This window comes from Coregonus clupeaformis, unplaced genomic scaffold, assembly GCF_020615455.1.
Source record: "Coregonus clupeaformis isolate EN_2021a unplaced genomic scaffold, ASM2061545v1 scaf1014, whole genome shotgun sequence".
Lineage (NCBI taxonomy): Eukaryota > Metazoa > Chordata > Actinopteri > Salmoniformes > Salmonidae > Coregonus > Coregonus clupeaformis.
In genome coordinates this window covers 141,095-163,526 of record NW_025534468.1, presented here as the reverse complement: position 1 = coordinate 163,526, position 22,432 = coordinate 141,095, and the positions used below count along the sequence as shown (strand labels likewise).

The 22,432-nt window shown below is 42.6% G+C and overlaps 1 protein-coding gene across 1 annotated transcript in view; it reads left to right on the top strand.

Annotated features, from left to right (window-relative positions):
* The window catches only part of LOC123486127 (CUB and sushi domain-containing protein 3-like), a gene marked incomplete at its 5' end in the record, with an annotated part of 123,528 nt that overhangs the window by 21,846 nt on the left and 79,250 nt on the right, over positions 1-22,432 (top strand). Inside the window, 7 exons of the mRNA XM_045217334.1 lie at positions 675-791; positions 1,517-1,726; positions 3,279-3,467; positions 8,202-8,379; positions 13,230-13,375; positions 17,488-17,568; positions 20,898-21,011. Of these exons, the coding sequence (XP_045073269.1) occupies positions 675-791; positions 1,517-1,726; positions 3,279-3,467; positions 8,202-8,379; positions 13,230-13,375; positions 17,488-17,568; positions 20,898-21,011 (1,035 nt within the window). The remainder of the gene's footprint in view (positions 1-674; positions 792-1,516; positions 1,727-3,278; positions 3,468-8,201; positions 8,380-13,229; positions 13,376-17,487; positions 17,569-20,897; positions 21,012-22,432) is intronic.

Below are 22,432 nucleotides of genomic sequence, written 5' to 3'. Positions count from 1 at the left end.
ATTGTGTTCCTAGCTCCAACAGTGCAGTAATATCTAACAATACACAACAATACACACACATCGAAAAGTAAAAGAATGGAATTAAGAAATATAGAAATGTCGGAGTCCGGAGTATAAATATATATATATATATAAATATAGATATACAGTACATGTACATATATGTGATTGGATGTATAGACATTATGGACAGTATGTGGATAGAATATATAGTATATCTGAAGAATACGTAGGATAGAATAGTAAATATACAGCCATAGGTGAATAGGATGGACTTGATAGAATACAGTATGTACTGTACATACCCTGACCACTGCTTAGATCACCACAGTTCACAATGTTCTAGTAAGCCGCCAGAATACTTGATGATAGTTGATTGAAACAGCACGTTGTTTGTAATTACTTCCCCAAACCATAGCCCTAACCTTAACCACTCTGAATTAATACCTAAACTTAACCCTTTGAGTTGTTTCTGTTTTAACCCTGTAAGCACGCGGAATGAATACATCAAAAATAGACAGTCATCAATAATATGTACAATTTACAGGGAAACTATGAGTTCTTGTTATTGATAAACTGTTTATAAAACACACACACTGACACATGCCCGGGCACACACACACTCTCTCTCTCTCTCTCTCTCTCTGTAACATGTCTTCTCCTTGGTGTTACAGCTCAGTGTGGAGGCTCTATGACAGAATTCAGTGGAGTGATCCTGAGTCCAGGCTTCCCAGGGAATTACCCCAGCAGTGTGGACTGTAACTGGAGCGTACAGCTCCCCATAGGCTTCGGTCTGTCTTCTCTACTGTTGCTGCTGTTGTTTTCTTTGTCCTTCACTGTCACATAAATAAATTTACGTTTTCAAGTTATAGGATAACAATGTTTCTTTGTAAGAGTAAACAGTTTAAAGAAATGCATCCCCAGACTGTATTTTTATTACACCAAGTCTCTCAATTTTTCAATTTCAATTTAAGGGCTTTATTGGCATGGGAAACGTATGTTATCATTGCCAAAGCAAGTGAAGTAGATGGTAAACAAAAGTGAAATAAACAATAAAATTAACAGCAAACATTACACTCAAGTAGTATCTCTCTCTCCTCTCTCTCCCCCCTCTCTCTCTCTCCCCCTCTCCCCCCTCTCTCTCTCTCTCTCTCCCCCCCTCTCTCTCTCCCTCCCTCTCTCTCTCTCCCCCCTCTCTCTTTCCCCCCTCTCTCTCGCCCTCCCTCTCTCTTTCTCTCTCTCTTTCCCTCTCTCACTCTCTTTCCCTCTCCCCCCTCTCTCTCTCCCCCTCTCTCTCTTTCTCTCCCCCTCTCTCTCTCCCTCCCTCTCTCTCTCCCCTCTCTCTCTCTCCCCCCTCCCTCTCTCCCTCCCTCTCTCTCTTTCCCCCCTCTCTTTCTCTCCCTCCCTCTCTTTCTTTCCCTCTCTCACTCTCTTTCCCTCTCTCTCTTTCCCTCTCTCTCCTCTCTCTCTCTCTCTCTCTCTCTCTCTCTTTCTCTCTCTTCCCTCTTTATTTTAGGCATTCACCTGCAGTTTCTAAACCTCTCTACTGAAGCGGTGCATGACTATCTGGAGGTGCGCAGCGGGAGTTTGGAGACGGGTTCGGTGATCGATAGGTTCAGTGGGTCTGTTGTGCCTGACTCTCTGTTCAGCACCACACATGAGACCAGCTTCTTGTTCCACAGTGACTACTCTCAGAACAAACCTGGCTTCCACATCATCTATGAGGGTGAGAACATTGGAAAGGAAAGTTTAAAGTATTGGACTTTTGGACCCACTTAAGCTCTTAAGTGTGATGCGTACTGAGTATACGAAGAGGCAGGACGCAGACGAAGGAATTAACAAGGTCAAGGTTTACTTAAACAATGAGCAAGAGAAATAACAAAGAGTAAATGACAAGAAGCTTAACAATCACACACAACATCATCCAGAACAGTCCAGAGCTAAAAAGGGGTGGTGATGAGATGATGAGGTGCAGGTGCGCTGAAGGTGATTAGGGTGCGTTGGGTTTCCATTCCGGTGTTGCCGAGGTGGTGCGCTCAGACCGGTGGCTCAGTAGACCGGCGAATCAGAGCGCCGGAGGGGAGCAACGGCAGCAGATGTGACATTAAGAGCCATTTCCGCTAGATGGGCCAGCTGCAAAGTCAAAATGGGTTATATTGTAAAAAATTTATGAAACATTTAAAGTTAGGCATTAGGGTTAGCACTGTGGTTAAAATTAGGGTTACGGTTAGGTTTAAAATCATATTTTATGACTTTGTGGCTGTGCCAGCTAGTTACCACTCCGCAGAGCTGCCTCCAGAACAAGGTTCATGACAAAAAACACTAACCTGCGACTCGGGAGTTTGGTACCAAGTAGCTTTTAGGAGTTGAACCCCAGTTGGAGTTTGGTACCAAGTAGCTTTTAGGAGCTGAACCCCAGTTGGAGTTTGGTAACAAGTAGTTTTTATGAGCCTTTATATTTAGCCTCACAATGAAGTGTTTTACCATTTACTTTTGGGGACAACCAGAGCTAAAAGTAAAACACAAAACAATTTGACATAATCAGTTGCATTCATGAGTTTTATTGACAAATGGCCAAAAATGTCCTCAATCAAAAACCTGATAAAATTACATTCATAAGAAGGCTGTAAGTACAGAAATTGTTTGCCCAGTGGAAAAAGAAATATCCAACTAGTCAGTGACAGCTGTGTGGAATTTGGAGTTTGGGACATTACAGTAACTATGTGAGCTTATTACAGTATTATAGACACTATGTCCTGGGATTTCCTATGATGTTCTATGTAGAAGAACTCCTTACCTTCTAACGAATCTTGTGTGGCTTGTGAGCAAAACATTTGTGTGTTCCTGAGAGTCTCATCTTTTCATAGATGGGTCAAAATAGTTTGTAGCTCAAACAGTTGGGACTCTACAGACGTTCTTGTGAGAAGAACCAGATCCGGGATCCGCCCTTGTCTCACAAACACCGCTCTACCTCAGCCCCCATTAATCACACAGACTAATGGTTCATCTGCCCTTGTCTCACAAACACCGCTCTATCTCAGCCCCCATTAATCACACAGACTAATAGTTCATCTGCCCTTGTCTCACAAACACCGCTCTACCTCAGCCCCCATTAATCACACAGACTAATGGTTCATCTGCCCTTGTCTCACAAACACCGCTCTATCTCAGCCCCCATTAATCAAACAGACTAATGATTAATCTGCAGTTGTTTTGCCCTCTAACCATTCAAATAAAACACCATTAACAAACCCTTTGTGTTTCCTGTTGACCAATAGCCTATGAGCTCCAGCGCTGCCCTGACCCGAGGCCGTTCCGTAACGGCGTGGTGATAGGCAGAGACTTCGGAGTGGGCCTGACCATCTCGTTTGAGTGCCTGCCAGGTTACACCCTGATAGGAGAGGTCTCACTCACCTGCCTGCATGGGGTTAGCAGAAACTGGAACTACCCTGTACCATGCTGTCAAGGTGACTGGATTCATTTAATGCATCATGTGTTTAATATCTCTGGAAGGATATTTTAGAGTAACATTAAATGTGATGTAGTAGTGTAAATTTAGGTTCACCAAGCTGTCATTTAATGTTCCATTTAAACATTTTACCACTTTACATTTTATCATCTTTGAAATTATAATAATAATTTGGTTCACACATGTACAAGTGTGCATTAATGGATCATGTGTGAATCGGACATTTGTTTTTTGCATATCCCAACTGTCCCCTCAGAGACTGGGGTCACAGCCAGGGGTCACGGTCAGATGGTAGAGTATCTTTGAATGTGAAGGTGTAGTGTGGTGTTGTCACTCGATGGGCCTTTATTCAATTTGAACGCTGAGAAGGTGTCTGTCTTAGTTTCATGTTTCACATCTCTGGAAATTGAATAATCATTAGATTATTTATTACCTTTTAGACTCTTACACTATATGGTATTATATAGTGTGGCTGTTTTTTCTCATGTACCACACTGGTTGTTGTTTCTCATGTACCACACTGGCTGTTGTTTATCATGTACCACACTGGCTGTTGTTTAGCATGTACCACACTGGCTGTTGTTTATCATGTAGCTGTTGTTTCTCATGTACCACACTGGCCGTTTTTTCTAATGTACCACGCTGTCTGTTGTTTCTCATGTACCACACTGGCTGTTGTTTCTCATGTACCACACTGGCTGTTGTTTCTCAAGTACCACACTGGCTGTTGTTTATCATGTACCATGCTGTCTGTTGTTTCTCATGTACCACACTGGCTGTTTTTTCTTATGTACCACGCTGTCTGTTGTTTCTCATGTACCACGCTGTCTGTTGTTTCTCATGTACCACACTGGCTGTTGTTTATCATGTACCACGCTGTCTGTTGTTTCTCATGTACCACACTGGCTGTTGTTTCTCATGTACCACACTGGCTGTTGTTTCTCATGTACCACACTGGCTGTTGTTTCTCATGTACCACACTGGCTGTTGTTTCTCATGTACCACACTGGCTGTTGTTTCTCATGTACCACACTGGCTGTTGTATATCATGTACCACACTGGCTGTTGTATATCATGTACCACACTGGTTATTGTTTATCATATACCACACTGGCTGTTGTTTTTCATGTACCACACTGGCTGTTGTTTCTCATGTACCACGCTGTCTGTTGTTTCTCATGTACCACGCTGTCTGTTGTTTCTCATGTACCACACTGGCTGTTGTTTCTCATGTACCACACTGGCTGTTGTCTATCATGTACCACACTGGCTGTTGTTTATCATGTAGCAGTTGTTTATCATGTACCACACTGGTTGTTGTTTCTCATGTACCACACTTGTTGTTGTTTCTCATGTACCACACTGGCTGTTGTATATCATGTACCACAGTGGCTGTTGTTTCCCATGTACCACACTGGCTGTTGTTTCTCATGTACCACACTGGCTGCTGTTTATCATGTATCACACTGGCTGATGTTTTTCATGTACTACACTGGCTGTTGTTTCTCATGTACCACACTGGCTGTTGTTTCTCATGTACCACACCGACTGTTGTTTCTCATGTACCACACTGGCTGTGGTCTATCATGTACCACACTGGCTGTTGTTTATCATGTAGCACACTGGCTGTTGTTTCTCATGAACCAGATCCAGCCTCAGCCTTTAGAGTGTGTAGTGTCTCCAGACTTGATTCAGTTTAAACTTGAACGCTTGCTTTGACTCCTCTAAATTCAAAGACAGATTTTATAGGCTCATTGAGCGGTTATGACGGGGAGTTTTAGTGCCTGAATCATAGAATGGGGCTCTGGTGGAAAGTAGTGGACTATATAGTGAATAGGGTGCCATTTCAGATGCAGCCCAGGTAACTGACGTTAGTAACAAGGATAGTGAATTCTGGGGTTTACCCCTGCAGAATACACACATCTATGAACAATAACAAAATCATGTTTGGTTATAGTTGGTTTACTTACAGTTAGCCACTAGAGTAGGTTTAATCACCTACTGTATATCAGGGGACCGGCTGACGGTTTCATTCTGTTCTCTCCTATCTTTCATTCTGTTCTCTCCTTCTATCTTTCATTCTGTTCTCTCCTTTTATCTTTCATGTACCACACTGGCTGTTTTTTCTTATGTACCACACTGTCTGTTGTTTCTCATGTACCACGCTGTCTGTTGTTTCTCATGTACCACACTGGCTGTTGTTTATCATGTACCACGCTGTCTGTTGTTTCTCATGTACCACACTGGCTGTTGTATATCATGTACCACAGTGGCTGTTGTTTCCCATGTACCACACTGGCTGTTGTTTCTCATGTACCACACTGGCTGCTGTTTATCATGTATCACACTGGCTGTTGTTTTTCATGTACCACACTGGCTGTTGTTTCTCATGTACCACACTGTCTGTTGTTTCTCATGTACCACGCTGTCTGTTGTTTCTCATGTACCACACTGGCTGTTGTTTCTCATGTACCACACTGGCTGTTGTCTATCATGTACCACACTGGCTGTTGTTTATCATGTAGCAGTTGTTTATCATGTACCACACTGGTTGTTGTTTCTCATGTACCACACTTGTTGTTGTTTCTCATGTACCACACTGGCTGTTGTATATCATGTACCACAGTGGCTGTTGTTTCCCATGTACCACACTGGCTGTTGTTTCTCATGTACCACACTGGCTGCTGTTTATCATGTATCACACTGGCTAATGTTTTTCATGTACCACACTGGCTGTTGTTTAGCATGTACCACACTGGCTGTTGTTTATCATGTAGCTGTTGTTTCTCATGTACCACGTTGTCTGTTGTTTCTCATGTACAACACTGGCTGTTGTTTCTCATGTACCACAATGGCTGTTGTCTATCATGTACCACACTGGCTGTTGTTTATCATGTAGCAGTTGTTTATCATGTACCACACTGGTTGTTGTTTCTCATGTACCACACTGGTTGTTGTTTGTCATGTACCACACTGGATGTGGTTTGTCATGTACCACACTGGCTGTTGTCTATCATGTACCACACTGGCTGTTGTTTATCATGTAGCACACTGGTTGTTGTTTCTCATATACCACACTGGTTGTTGTTTCTCATGTACCACACAGGTTGTTGTTTCTAATATACCACACTGGATGTTGTTTGTCATGTACCACACTGGCTGTTGTCTATCATGTACCACACTGGCTGTTGTTTATCATGTAGCACACTGGTTGTTGTTTCTCATATACCACACTGGTTGTTGTTTCTCATGTACCACACAGGTTGTTGTTTCTAATATACCACACTGGATGTTGTTTGTCATATACCACACTGGCTATTGTTTATCATGTACCACACTGGCTGTTTCTCATATACCACACTGGCTGTTGTCTATCATGTACCACACTGGCTGTTGTTTCTCATGTACCACACTGGCTGTTGTTTCTCATGTACCACTCTGGCTGTTGTTTATCATGTAGCTGTTGTTTATCATGTACCACACTGGTTATTGTTTATCATATACCACACTGGCTGTTGTTTATCGTGTACCACACTGGCTGTTCTTTCTCATATACCACACTGGCTGTTGTCTATCATATACTAAACTGGCTGTTGTTTATCATGTAGCTGTTGTTTATCATGTACCACACTGGCTGTTGTCTATCATGTACCACAGTGGCTGTTGTTTTTCATGTACCACACTGGCTGTTGTTTCTCATGTACCACACTGGCTGTTGTTTCTCATGTACCACACTGGCTGTTGTTTCTCATGTACCACACTGGCTGTTGTTTCTCATGTACTACACTGGCTGTTGTTTCTCATGTACCACACTGGCTGTTGTTTCTCATGTACCACACCGACTGTTGTTTCTCATGTACCACACTGGCTGTGGTCTTTCATGTACCACACTGGCTGTTGTTTATCATGTAGCACACTGGCTGTTGTTTCTCATGAACCAGATCCAGCCTCAGCCTTTAGAGTGTGTAGTGTCTCCAGACTTGATTCAGTTTAAACTTGAACGCTTGCTTTGACTCCTCTAAATTCAAAGACAGATTTTATAGGCTCATTGAGCGGTTATGACAGGGAGTTTTAGTGCCTGAATCATAGAATGGGGCTCTGGTCGAAAGTAGTGGACTATATAGTGAATAGGGTGCCATTTCAGATGCAGCCCAGGTAACTGACGTTAGTAACAAGGATAGTGAATTCTGGGGTTTACCCCTGCAGAATACACACATCTATGAACAATAACAAAATCATGTTTGGTTATAGTTGGTTTACTTACAGTTAGCCACTAGAGTAGGTTTAATCACCTACTGTATATCAGGGGACCGGCTGACGGTTTCATTCTGTTCTCTCCTATCTTTAATTCTGTTCTCTCCTTCTATCTTTCATTCTGTTCTCTCCTTTTATCTTTCATTCTGTTCTCTCCTTCTATCTTTCATTCTGTTCTCTCCTTCTATCTTTCATTCTGTTCTCTCCTATCTTTCATTCTGTTCTCTCCTATCTTTCATTCTGTTCTCTCCTTCTGTCTTTCATTGAGGCGGCAGGTAGCTTAGTGGGTAAGAGTGTTGTGCCAGTAACCGAAAGGTCGCTGGTTCTAATCCCCGAGCCGACTAGGTGAAAAATCTGTCGATGTGCCCTTAAGCAAGGCACTTAACCCTAATTGCTCATGTAAGTCGCTCTGGATAAGAGCGTCTGCTAAATGACTAAAATGTGTAAAGTAAATGTTTCCCTCCCTCCCTCCCTCTAGCCCAGTGTGGTGGTAATATCACATCTCTGAATGGGACCATCTATTCTCCCAGCCACCCAGCAGAGTACCCTAACTTCCAGGACTGCCTGTGGAGTGTACGGGTTCCCCCAGGGAATGGTATCTACATCAACTTCACCGTTCTCAACACTGAACCCATATACGATTACATCACTGTCTGGTAAGTAGTGGACTTCATAACAGTAGTATGGTTGCATCCCAAAGGGCACCCTATTCCCTATATAGTGCACTACTTTTGACCAGTGCCCTATGGGTATAGGGTGTCAATAGGGTGTAATTTGGGACGTGTTGCTGAACAGCGTATGTGTTGCTGAATATATAATTTCCCCCTTAATATCCTCAGTAGTGATGCGCGGGTTGACTCATAACCCGCAGTCCCCGCGGTTAAGGGGGGGTGGGTTTAGGGTCATTAATTATTGTGTGGATGAAGGGTGGGTGGGTGGCGGGTTGAATGAAGAGAAAACAATACCTTGAAAAATCCATAAATGTATAATTCATGTGCAATTTCTATCAATAGGCTACATTGAGGTTTTTCTTTCATTATTTGAGGATAGTGCATAAGCCTGAGCTTTAGGACCTAACTGAACGCGCACCAAATGCTTTTGGGAACGGGCAGAAAACATTTACGCCGATCCACGGAGGCAAAAAGGACAATGTGGGAGTGAATAAGAGAAAAGCTGTGTAGTGGAGAGTTAAAGATAAAGAGTAGGGAGGACAGAACAGTGATGTTGGGAAAGATTTGGTGAAGTGGTAAAAGAGGATGATAGCAGTGCCAGCTATGTTATGTGTGATGATTGTGAGGCTCTGTACAAATTTGACAGTCACAAGACCGGGACTTTAAATAGGCCTATGGCATGTCAGGGGAACTGTAACCTACTGTTCAGATGGGTTAAATGGAAACTAAAATCTGGACACTGACTGTAGGTCTATAACCTCTCACATAGCCTTAATATTAACTCCTGCATAGTTGAGCATTTCTTGCAGTAAAATTATACACCAAATGTAGGCACAGTTTTGACTCGAGAACAGAAGTGGAGAAATATGATTTCTTTCAGCATCTTGACAGAATGCGAATTCACAGTTAGATACCGTCTGTAGAGGTGCTGTCTTTATCAGCATCATAAAATATTATAGTATTTCAACCACATAAAAGCCGAACTGAAACCTTATCAGAAACATGTAGGTTCTGGTGATCAAGGGTTTATTAAGTCTCCTAGGGCAACATATAATGACAGAAGAGGAGCTGATTGTATCTAACTATAGACAGGTTGACTAACAAATAGACTTGATAAGAAATGATAAGCAGAAACATATTTAATCAGTCATCCTGTCAAAACATCCTTCCTGTCTCTGACTGTAGCCTAAAGTGTATTTTCTATAATAGCGGGTTATGGTCAGGAGCAGGCCTCAGAGTTTCACTTGATCAAATATAGTCAGCCGGTTGAGGATGAGTTATTAGCAATTGTAGACGGGTGCGGGTGAACAAACACTAATCCTCAGGGTATACTGGTAAAAATATTTGTCAGCAGCGGGAAGGAAACAGACCTTAAAACATTTGATACAGAGACAGAAGGAAACAGACCTTAAAACATTTGATACAGAGACAGAAGGAAACAGACCTTAAAACATTTGATACAGAGACAGAAGGAAACAGACCTTAAAACATTTGATACAGAGACAGAAGGAAACAGACCTTAAAACATTTGATACAGAGATAGAAGGAAATAGACCTTAATGTGTTCTCTGCTATCCTCTCCCTACTCCCACGAGCTGAACACACAATGTATTTCTGAGTAAAGGGCACTAGGGCCAAGTAACAAGTACTTTATGACAGTAAAGGCAGTATTTCCAGCTGGGGAAAAAAACTGATATAGCTACTCTAACAACATTTGACCAAGCAGTTATCCATCAATTACATCAGTTTTCCAGAGATATTGTAGGGCTACACTTGCTAGCACTAACTGCATTTGTACGTGTTTTTAAAAAGCAAAGCATTACCATATCATTTTAGAATCAATCAGCAAAATGGAGGGGAATGGAATGTAGAATGTGGAATGTATCAAGGGATGTGTTGTTTATGCTCCGTTTGATTCCAGAACAGAACAGTAGAGCAGTAGAACAGCTCAGCAGCACCATAAGGCAGTAGCACCGCCACCACATGCCAGCCGGGGGAACCAACCCCAGGACTTTCTCTCTCTCTACACTCCCATGGGGACACTTTGAGCTCTGCCTCGGGCTTATAGTCAGGCGTCCACTTTAGAAAAACACTTCTGTTGGACACAGTAGACATGCCAAAAACACTTCTGTTGGACTCAATAGACATGACAAAAACACTTATGTTGGACTCAATAGACATGACAAAAACATTTCTGTTGGACTCAATAGACATGACAAAAACATTTCTGTTGGACTCAATAGACATGCCAAAAACACTTCTGTTGGACTCAATAGACATGCCAAAAACACTTATGTTGGACTCAATAGACATGACAAAAACATTTCTGTTGGACTCAATAGACATGACAAAAACATTTCTGTTGGACTCAATAGACATGCCAAAAACACTTCTGTTGGACTCAATAGACATGCCAAAAACACTTATGTTGGACTCAATAGACATGACAAAAACATTTCTGTTGGACTCAATAGACATGACAAAAACACTTCTGTTAGACTCAATAGACATGAATAGGGTGCCATTTGGGATGCAGCCTCAGTCAGGAAAACAGATGTATCTCTGCACTCATGATGCTGGTATTAGTGGTAATGTGTTTTCTCTGTATAGCAGAGCAGACTACAGCGGCTGAAGTCTTCAGCGATCGGTTCACACGTAATGATAGACCTATTAAGGAGCGGTCCGGAGGGAAATTGCTTATCATTGAAAATCATTAGTACTGGCTGTGGCTGTTGTTGACCTTATTTAGCTGCGCTTTTCGTAAAACAAACTTCTCCTCAGGTTCTCTGGATATTCTGGCTGAGTTGAGCTCCCCCACATCTCTGTAGCTAGTGCAGCACTTAGCTAGCTAGGACCCTGGAAGACCCAGGCCACTCATAGAACAGCAAAGTGCTTCTTCTTCTTCTTCTTCTTCTTCTTCTTCTTCTTCGTCTTCGTCGTCATCTTCGTCTTTCCTGAATGTAGTTTATTTCCTTTCTTTCTTTCGTTTGTATGTGTTGGGGTGATTGTCCCCAGAAAGCTTTGCAGCTTCCGTGGTACATAACTAGCCACGACCCTCGATGACCCAAACCCAGACTACTCTGGGTCACAACAGTAAAGTGCTTTATTTTGGTGGGTTTTTGTTCAGATTGATGGTCAAACGGTCAAAGATTTAACAGTTGTTATTCTCACCTTGCTGATTGGCTGGATGGTCATTATCCAGAGAAATAGAGTGCTACGTTAGCTACCAAGCTTTAGGAAAACTAAGGCTGCATCCAAAATAGTACCCTACCCCCTATAAACCCACAGGGCTCTGGTCAAAATAGTGCAATATGTAGGGTATAGGGTGCCATTTGGGATGCAGCCTAACTCACACTCACCCCTGGTTGTTGCTCATCGCTACAGGGCCACAGACCTAGACCACTCTCAGAACAAGAAAGTTAATCATTTGGCAAATTTTGTCCACTTCACGCTCAGAGGATTTACTTTGTCCAGACTAATTACTCTCTCTCTGCTGTGGGACCAGGCTGTACAGACAAATTACTCTCTCTCTGCTGTGGGACCAGGCTATCCAGACTAATTACTCTCTCTCTGCTGTGGGACCAAGCTGTACAGATTAATTACACTCTCTCTGCTGTGGGACCAGGCTGTCCAGACTAATTACTCTCTCTCTGCTGTGGGACCAGGCTGTCTAGACTCCAGACTAATTACTCTCTCTTTCTGCTGTGGGACCAGGCTGTACAGATTAATTACTCTCTCTCTGCTGTGGGACCAGGCTGTCCAGACTAATTACTCTCTCTCTGCTGTGGGACCAGGCTGTCCAGACTAATTACTCTCTCTCTTCTGTGGGACCAGGCTATCCAGACTAATTACTCTCTCTCTGCTGTGGGACCAGGCTGTACAGATTAATTACTTTCTCTCTGCTGTGGGACCACGCTGTCCTGACTAATTACTCTCTCTCTGCTGTGGGACCAGGCTGTCCAGATTAATGACTCTCTTTCTGCTGTGGGACCAGGCTGTACAGATTAATTACTCTATTTCTGCTGTGGGACCAGGCTGTCCAGACTAATTACTCTCTCTCTGCTGTGGGACCAGGCTGTCCAGATTAATTACTCTCTCTCTGCTGTGGGACCAGGCTGTACAGATTAATTACTCTCTCTCTGCTGTGGGACCAGGCTGTCCAGATTAATTACTCTCTCTCTGCTGTGGGACCAGGCTGTCCCGACTAATTACTCTCTCTCTACTGTGGGACCAGGCTGTCCAGACTAATTACTCTCTCTCTCTCTTCTGTGGGACCAGGCTATCCAGACTAATTACTCTCTCTCTGCTGTGGGACCAGGCTGTACAGATTAATTACTCTCTCTCTGCTGTGGGACCAGGCTGTCCAGATTAATGACTCTCTTTCTGCTGTGGGACCAGGCTGTACAGATTAATTACACTCTTTCTGCTGTGGGACCAGGCTGTCCAGACTAATTACTCTCTCTCTGCTGTGGGACCAGGCTGTCCAGATTAATTACTCTCTCTCTGCTGTGGGACCAGGCTGTACAGATTAATTACTCTCTCTCTCTGCTGTGGGACCAGGCTGTACAGATTAATTACTCTCTCTCTGCTGTGGGACCAGGCTGTACAGATTAATTACTCTCTCTCTGCTGTGGTACCAGGCTGTACAGATTAATTACTCTCTCTCTGCTGTGGGACCAGGCTGTACATATTAATTTCTCTCTCTCTGCTGTGGGACCAGGCTGTCCAGACAAATTACTCTCTCTCTGCTGTGGGACCAGGCTGTCCAGACTAATTAACTACAAAGCTTTGGGGAAACTAACTCACCCCTGATTGGTTGTCATCTCACCCTACAGGGACGGCCCTGACCAAGGCTCTCCTCAGATTGGTCAGTTCAGTGGGAACACGCCCCAGAAAGCAGTCTATACCACAGCCAATCATGTCCTCATCAAGTTCCACAGTGATTTCAGCACCAGCGGGTTCTTTGTACTTAGCTACCATGGTGAGTAGTGACCTTTTAAAGTTCTACTTAGTTACCATGGTCAGTAGTGCCGTTTAAAAATGTCAATTTAGTTACCATGGTGAGTAGTGCCCTTTTAAAGTTTCAACTTAGTTACCATGGTGAGTAGTTCCCTTTTAAAGTTTCTACTTAGTTACCATGGTCAGTAGTGCCCTTTTAAAGTTTCTACTTAGTTGCCATGGTGTTCCCTGTTAAAGAGAGTGATTCAGCTGTAATGACTTTGATTAAAATGGACCCATAGATTAAATAGAACCCTAGACTGGACATTGGTAATATAATGAATTTACAGATTTTATGAATGTACAGCCTTTATGAACTTATAGTGTTTATTATCTTACAGCCTTTATGAATGTACGGCCTTTATGAACAACCCAGAAGGATCTAAGGCTCTATCTCAATTAGTCTTTCCTTGATTCCTCTCCCCGCCTCCTTCTCAACCTTAATGGAAGGTCCAAGGTCCCTCCCCTCAGACCTTCTTCTCTGCGTTTTGAGAAGGCGGTAAGGAGGAGAGCGATTGCAAGGACTAGAAGAAAGACGAATAAGCCTAAGAGTATTTAGCACATACTGTAGGAACACATGGGTCCAGATGAGTCTAAGGTTTTGTTTTCTATGCTGTTATCAGCACCTTTATCAGCTTGTTGTATTAGTCAACCTCCAAGCTGCTTTCTAGCATCTTGTTGTTCTTATTGTCATGATGTCTAATGATAAACCAGAATATCAACACTCATCTACTAACATTTTCATTCAAAATTTTCATTTGTTCATCTTACCACAGTTTGAATTATCATTACTTTTTGATGATCGTGGTGGAGGTTCATAATCTTGATAGCTGACTATTTATAGATTTACAGCCTTATTAGTTTGATGAGCTGACAGGATGAAGGGGGTGTCGTGACGTGACTTTAACATTAATCTGAAGACTGCTATTATCTAATCAACTAACTATGTTTAATTGTTACCCGATTATATTAATAATGTAACAATTAACTCATTTGGATCTGGGACACCACAAGAGTGGTTCTTTAAAGAGTCACCATCTTCCGAATAAACTCTAAAAGGTCTTTACCTATCACATCTATAAACAGTCAACTTATTAATCATAACCTCATATCATATCATCATTCTGAACAGTCGTAACCTATTTCATCTGCAAAAACCCGAGCCTTACTTATGATTCAATACTACACAAATTGGTTTAAGGATTTATTTACTAGCTAATTAAATGGGAACACAGTATAAACATACACACTCTGCACCGGTTATTGACTGGAGAAAACAGGTCCCTAGCGGAATGACAACAACATGGCTGCTTTTTAAACAGAAGAGATGGAGAGGAAGAAAGAGAGGGACAGACACTTAACCTTGATACATTCAGAAACTAGTCTCATCTACAGTAATTACATACTTGGCACACGAACCGCCGCTCGCTTTGAGTAAGAAATCATGAATGTATTTACGTGAAATGCCTGGTTTGCCGTGTATCTCTCTCGGTGGACAGGACCACCCTGGAAAGGGAGTTGGGCCTTCTCGCAGCGCGCTTGTAAGGCTCTGATTGTCCAAAAAGGTTCCAACAAGTCTTCTACTGTTGTTCACTTCTTCGTAGTTGTCCGGTTTCCGATGACTTGTCGTGTAGTCCTGAATCAAACTACAGAGTTGATTTTCCTTCCATTCACTCTTGAAGATGCATCTTTGAAGATAGGCTAGCCAGCCATATCGATGGTTCCCCAGTGGGGTGATGAGGGTAGAGTAATACAGTGGTTTGAGCAGAGTAACAGAGGTTGGTCCTACTTATATTCACTTTCGAAGATACTTTACATAGGACAGCTAATCAGCCGTACCAGTGATTGTCCGGGTGGTGAGTTTTTCTTCTCCAGCTCATGTTCAAACCACTTTAACACGTGCAGCTGCAGCTTTACGTCTTTCTGGTCTGATATGTTAATTTCTTTACCCATCATTTATACACTCTGCTCGAAAGGGGGCGGTTCCATCAGGCTGACACGCTTTCTGACCTCACTTTGGTCGGTGACTATTAACTGTGCCAAGTTATGAAAAACAATTATCTCATATAACTTCTCAAATCACATCCCTCTCTTAACAAAAACACTTTAATCATTTTTCATATTATACAGTGGCTTACAACCTGGAATTATAATTGATTTTTGTGGGGGTTTGTATCATTTGATTTACACAACATGCCTACCACTTTGAAACAAACAAGAAATAAGACAAAGAAACTGAAAACTTGAGCGAGCATAACTATTCACCCTCCCAAAGTCAATACTTTGTAGAGCCACATTTTGCAGCAATTACAGTTGCAAGTCTCTTGGGGTCTGTCTCTATAAGCTTGGCACATCTAGCCACTGGGATTTTTGCCCATTCTTCAAGGCAAAACTGCCCCAGCTCCTTCAAGTTGTATGGGTTCCGCTGGTGTACAGCAATCTTTAAGTCATACCACATATTCTCAATTGGATTGAGGTCTGGGCTTTGACTAGGCCATTCCAAGACATTTAAATGTTTCCCCTTAAACCACTCAAGTGTTGCTTTAGCAGTATGCTTAGGGTCATTGTCCTGCTGGAAGGTGAACCTCCGTCCCAGTCTCAAATCTCTGGAAGACTGAAACAGGTTTCCCTCAAGACTTTCCCTGTATTTAGCGCCATCCATCATTCCTTCAATTCTGACCAGTTTCCCAGTCCCTGCCGATGATGTTCTCGGGGAAATGAGAGGTGTTAGGTTTGCACCAGACATAGGGTTTTCCTTGATGGCCAAAAAGCTCAATTTTACTCTCATCTGACCAGAGTACTTTCTTCCATATGTTTGGGGAGTCTCCCACATGCCTTTTGGCGAACACCAAATGTGTTTGCTTATTTTTTTCTTTAAGCAATGGCTTTTTTCTGGCCACTCTTCCGTAAAGCCCAGCTCTGTGGAGAGTACGGCTTAAAGTGGTCCTATGAACAGATAATCTCCAATGTGGAGCTTTGCAGCTCCTTCAGGGTTATCTTTGGTCTCTTTGTTGCCTCTCTGATTAATGCCCTCCTTGCCTGGTCCGTGAGTTTTCGTGGTCGGCCCTCTCTTGGCAGGTTTGTTGTGGTGCCATATTCTTTAAATTTTTTAATAGTGGATTTAATGGTGCTCCGTGGGATGTTCAAAGATTCTGATATTTTTTTATAACCTAACCCTGATCTGTACTTCTCCACAACTTTGTCCCTGACCTGTTTGGAGAGCTCCTTGGTCTTCATGGTGCCGGTTGCTTGGTGGTGCCCCTTGCTTAGTGGCGTTGCAGACTCTGGGGCCTTTCAGAACAGGTTAATTTATACTGAGATCATGTGACATATCATGTGACACTTAGATTGCACACAGATATACTTTATGTAACTAATTATGTGACTTCTGAAGGTAATTGGTTGCACCAGATATTATTTAGGGGCTTCATAGCAAAGGGGGTGAATACATATGCACGCACCACTTTTCCGTTATTTATTTTGTAGAATTCTTTGAAACAAGTAATTATTTTAATTTCACTTCACCAATTTGGACTATTTTGTGTATGTCCATTACATGAAATCCAAATAAAAATCAATTGAAATTACAGGTTGTAATGCAACAAAAATGCGAAGGGGGATGGATATTTTTGCAAGGCACTGTATGCACAACACATAGGATGGACAATTCCTACATGTAGTGGGTATACTTTCCAAGTTGCAGTATTTCCTTTATAACATTTTTAATGACATCACAAAATAACAAATCAAATGATATTAGTGTTCTATAGATCGCCTCCGACCATTCCCCAAGTTCTACTTTAGAAATATTGTTCCAGTATTCGCTTTTGAATGTGTTAGAGTTTCAGCGGGAAAAAGTATGTTGAAACAAAGACATTCCTTGGGTGGTTCTTGAGAGGGAGATCCTGGCCTTCTTTGTTGATTTACAACAGGGTGTGAGCTTCCAAACCTGATCTGACCTATTTGGATTCTCGTGGACAGTCATGACAGGGGTGTGATTACAGAGAACAGCCAAACACTTGTGTTGATATGTAAGTTAATGTTTACCTTCTGTTGTTGTTTTTGTTTATTGTTGTTGTTTATCTCCCTTCACAGCATACCAACTGAGAGTGTGTCAGTCTCCTCCAGCTGTTGCTAACGCGGATATCCTCACAGACCATGACGAGTTTGAAATAGGTCTGTCACATTTATACATATTCATTCGGTTGTTTGGTTGGCTGGTTATTTCTATATTAATTCATTTATTTATATCATACGTTGCTTCTATTTTCATTTAATTAAATACACTAGTACAATTACAGTGCCTTGCAAAAATATTCAGACCCCTTGGATTTGTCAATAATCTACACAAAATACTCTGTTCAAAAAATGTTTTAAGGTAAATGAAAAATCCCTAACTAAAATATAGTCGTTGTATACAGTGGGGAAAAAAAGTATTTAGTCAGCCACCAATTGTGCAAGTTCTCCCACTTAAAAAGATGAGAGAGGCCTGTAATTTTCATCATAGGTACACGTCAACTATGACAGACAAAATGAGAAAAAAAATCCAGAAAATCACATTGTAGGATTTTTTATGAATTTATTTGCAAATTATGGTGGAAAATAAGTATTTGGTCAATAACAAAAGTTTCTCAATACTTTGTTATATACCCTTTGTTGGCAATGACACAGGTCAAACGTTTTCTGTAAGTCTTCACAAGGTTTTCACACACTGTTGCTGGTATTTTGGCCCATTCCTCCATGCAGATCTCCTCTAGAGCAGTGATGTTTTGGGGCTGTCGCTGGGCAACACGGACTTTCAACTCCCTCCAAAGATTTTCTATGGGGTTGAGATCTGGAGACTGGCTAGGCCACTCCAGGACCTTGAAATGCTTCTTACGAAGCCACTCCTTCGTTGCCTGGGCGGTGTGTTTGGGATCATTGTCATGCTGAAAGACCCAGCCACGTTTCATCTTCAATTTTCACTCAAAATCTCACGATACATGGCCCCATTTATTCTTTCCTTTACACGGATCAGTCGTCCTGGTCCCTTTGCAGAAAAACAGCCACAAAGCATGATGTTTCCACCCCCATGCTTCACAGTAGGTATGGTGTTCTTTGGATACAACTCAGCATTCTTTGTCCTCCAAACACGACGAGTTGAGTTTTTACCAAAAAGTTATATTTTGATTTCATCTGACCATATGACATTCTCCCAATCCTCTTCTGGATCATCCAAATGCACTCTAGCAAACTTCAGACAGGCCTGGACATGTACTGGCTTAAGCAGGGGGACACGTCTGGCACTGCAGGATTTGAGTCCCTGGCGGCGTAGTGTGTTACTGATGGTAGGCTTTGTTACTTTGGTCCCATCTCTCTGCAGGTCATTCACTAGGTCCCCCCGTGTGGTTCTGGGATTTTTGCTCACCGTTCTTGTGATCATTTTGACCCCACGGGGTGAGATCTTGCGTGGAGCCCCAGATCAAGGGAGATTATCAGTGGTCTTGTATGTCTTCCATTTCCTAATAATTAGTCTCACAGTTGATTTCTTCAAACCAAGCTGCTTACCTATTGCAGATTCAGTCTTCCCAGCCTTGTGCAGGTCTACAATTTTGTTTCTGGTGTCCTTTGACAGCTCTTTGGTCTTGGCCATAGTGGAGTTTGGAGTGTGACTGTTTGAGGTTGTGGACAGGTGTCTTTTATACTGATAACAAGTTCAAACAGGTGCCATTAATACAGGTAACGAGTGGAGGACAGAGGAGCCTCTTAAAGAAGAAGTTACAGGTCTGTGAGAGCCAGAAATCTTGCTTGTTTGTAGGTGACCAAATACTTATTTTCCACCATAATTTGCAAATAAATTCATTAAAAATCCTACAATGTGATTTTCTGGATATTTTTTTCTCAATTTGTCTGTCATAGTTGACGTGTACCTATGATGAAAATTACAGGCCTCTCTCATCTTTTTAAGTGGGAGAACATGCACAATTGGTGGCTAACTAAATACTTTTTTCCCCCACTGTAAGTATTCAGCCCCTTTGTTTAGACAAGCCTAAATTAGTTCAGGAGTAAAATGTGGCTTAACAAATCACATAATAAGTTACATGGACTCACTCTTTGTGAAATAATAGGGGTTGATAGGATTTTTGAATGACTACCCCTTCCTCGGTCCCCCATACAACATCTGTAAGTAATTTCAAGCACAGATTCAACTACAAAGACCAGGGAACTTTTCAAAAGCCTCATAAAGAAGGGAAGTGATTGGTAGATGGGTAACAATAACATATATATTCCAAAACATCCATCTTGTATGCAACAAGGCAATAAAGTAATACTGCAACAACAACAAAAACACAGCAAAGGAATACATTTTGTGGGCCGAAATGCAAATCCAACACAACACATACTGAGTAACTCCCTCCTTATTTTCAAGCATGGTGGTGGCTGCATCATGTTATGGGTATGCTTGTCATTGGCAAATACTGGGGAGTTTTTCAGGATAAAAAGAAAACGGGATGGATCTAATCACAGGAAAGCACCTAGAGGAAACCCTGCTTTAGTCTGCTTCACACCACAGACTGGGAGAGGAATTCACCTTTCTTTCAGCATGACAATAACCTGCAACACAAGGTCAAAGCTACAATGGAGTTCCTTACCATTAAGACAGCGAATGTTTCTGAGCGGCCAAGTTACAGTTTTTTAAATCTGTTTGTAAATCTATGGCAAGACTTGACAATTGCTCTATAGCCATGGTCCCCAACATCTTGACAGAGCTTGAAGAATTTTGAATACAATAATGGTCAAATGTTGTACAGTCCAGGTGTGCAAAGCTCTTATAGACTTACCCATGAAGACTCACAGCTGTAATCCATGCCAAAGGTGTTTCTAACATGTATTGACACAGGGAGCTTAATATTTATGCAACGACTATATTTTATTTATTTTATTTGTATTAATCTTAAAACATTTTTTGAATTGTTCTTCCGCTTTGAAATGACATTAGTATTTTGTGTAGATTGTTGACAAAAAATGACAATTAAATCAATGTTAATCCCACTTTGTAACACAATAAAATGTGAAGACGTCCAAGGGCTCTGAATACTTTTGCAAGGCACTGTATCTTCCAAGTGATTAACTTACACCAAGATAAGATCATATGGTTGTTTCAAAGGTACCCCATCTCTTCATCAGAGTGTCCATCTTGCTAATACCTTGACAACTACAGTACTGTCTTCAGACTTGGGTTCAAATAGTATTTGATTAATTTCAAATACTTTAGCTGTGCTTGGTTGAGCTGGCCTGGCACCTGATTATATCAAGCCAGGTCTGATAGTGTTACATCAAGCCAGGTCTGATAGTGTTCAGTGATGTCTATGCCTCCTATCTGAAAGGCTGTGTGTGTGTGTGTGTGCGTGTGCGTGTGTGCGTGTGCGTGCGTGTGCGTGTGTGTGCGTGTGTGTGCGTGTGTGTGTGTGTGTGTGTGTTGGTGTGTGTGTGTGCGTGGGTGTGTGTGTGTGTGGTTCCTCCAGGGGACATCATCAGGTACCAGTGCCTGCCAGGGTTCACCCTGCTGGGCTCGGAGATCCTGACGTGCCGGCTGGGGGAGAGGCTCCAGATGGACGGCCCTCCACCTCTTTGCCAAGGTTAGTATCGGCTGCATCTGCAATGGCACCCTATTCCTTATGTAGTGCACTGCTTTTGACCAGGGGTCATAGATGGACCAGGTAATTTAGTGTTGGCAGATCTAGAGGGCTTCTAAACCGAAGGCATCACTCAGAATTCAAACATTCCTCTTATAACCGTTTGGCTCTGCTGAAAAGTAGTGCACTATATAGTGAATAGGGTGCCATTATGATTCCATCCATCTCCTGGGCTGTAGCACAGAGAGTTCACATTATGGGAAACATGGAGTCAGCTGCCACGCTGTAGCATTGTTTTACCTCTTACTTCACCTCATTCTTCTATTTGTTGATATCTGATGTACACATTTCTATATACAGTTGGAAATATTGAGCTCTCTGCTGACACAATCTATATTTGTTCAAGCTGTTTTAACGTGTCATATATCTACTTTCTGTTCTCCCAGCTCAAATGTTTTGCTGCCCTTTTTGCCTGAATATTTCACATTTGTTGGCAACGTTAACCTTTTATTGTGTTGTATTACCTTCTCTCTAAAAAGGCCTGAAGAAAGTTAGCTGTTGTCAGAATAACAATATGTTAGAAAGTTTAGTAATTATCTCAGACATGCCACCCTCCAGTGCTGAGAAAGGTGCTGATATATAAGCATCTCTCTTCCATTGGGGATTATTATTATGCTACCAAGGGACAAAGCTAGCACAGTGAACCAGTACTCTGTACCCTGAGGCCCTGTACCTGTCTCAGGCTAAATGGAATTGTTTCATTGCACATTATTATGTCACTGTAATTTCCACAGCCACAGTCACAGCCACAGTCACAGCCACAGCCAGAGTCACAGCCACAGCCACAGTCACAGCCACAGTCACAGTCACAGCCACAGCCACAGTCACAGTCACAGTCACAGCCAGAGTATGTCACAGCCAAGCCACAGTCACAGCCACAGTCACAGCCACAGTCACAGCCACAGCCACAGCCACCGCCACAGTCACAGCCACAGTCACAGCCACAGTCAGTCACAGCCATAGTCACAACCACAGCCACAGCAACAGCCACAGCCACAGTCAGTCACAGCCACGACCACAGCCACAGCCACAGTCACAAACATAACCAGAGCCACAGCCACAGTCACAGCCACAATCACAGTCACAGCCACGGTCACAGCCACAGCCACAGTCTCAGCCACGGCACGGCCACAATCACAGCCACAGTCACAGCCACAGTCACAGTCACAGCCACAGTCACAGTTAGTCACAGCCACAGCCACACTATGTCACAGCCAAGCCACAGTCACAGCCACAGCCACAGCCACGGTCACAGCCACGGTCACAGCCACAACCACAGCCACAGTCACAGCCACAGCCACAGCCACGGCCATGGTCACAAACACTGCCACTGCCACGGCCACGGCCACTGCCACTGCCACGTC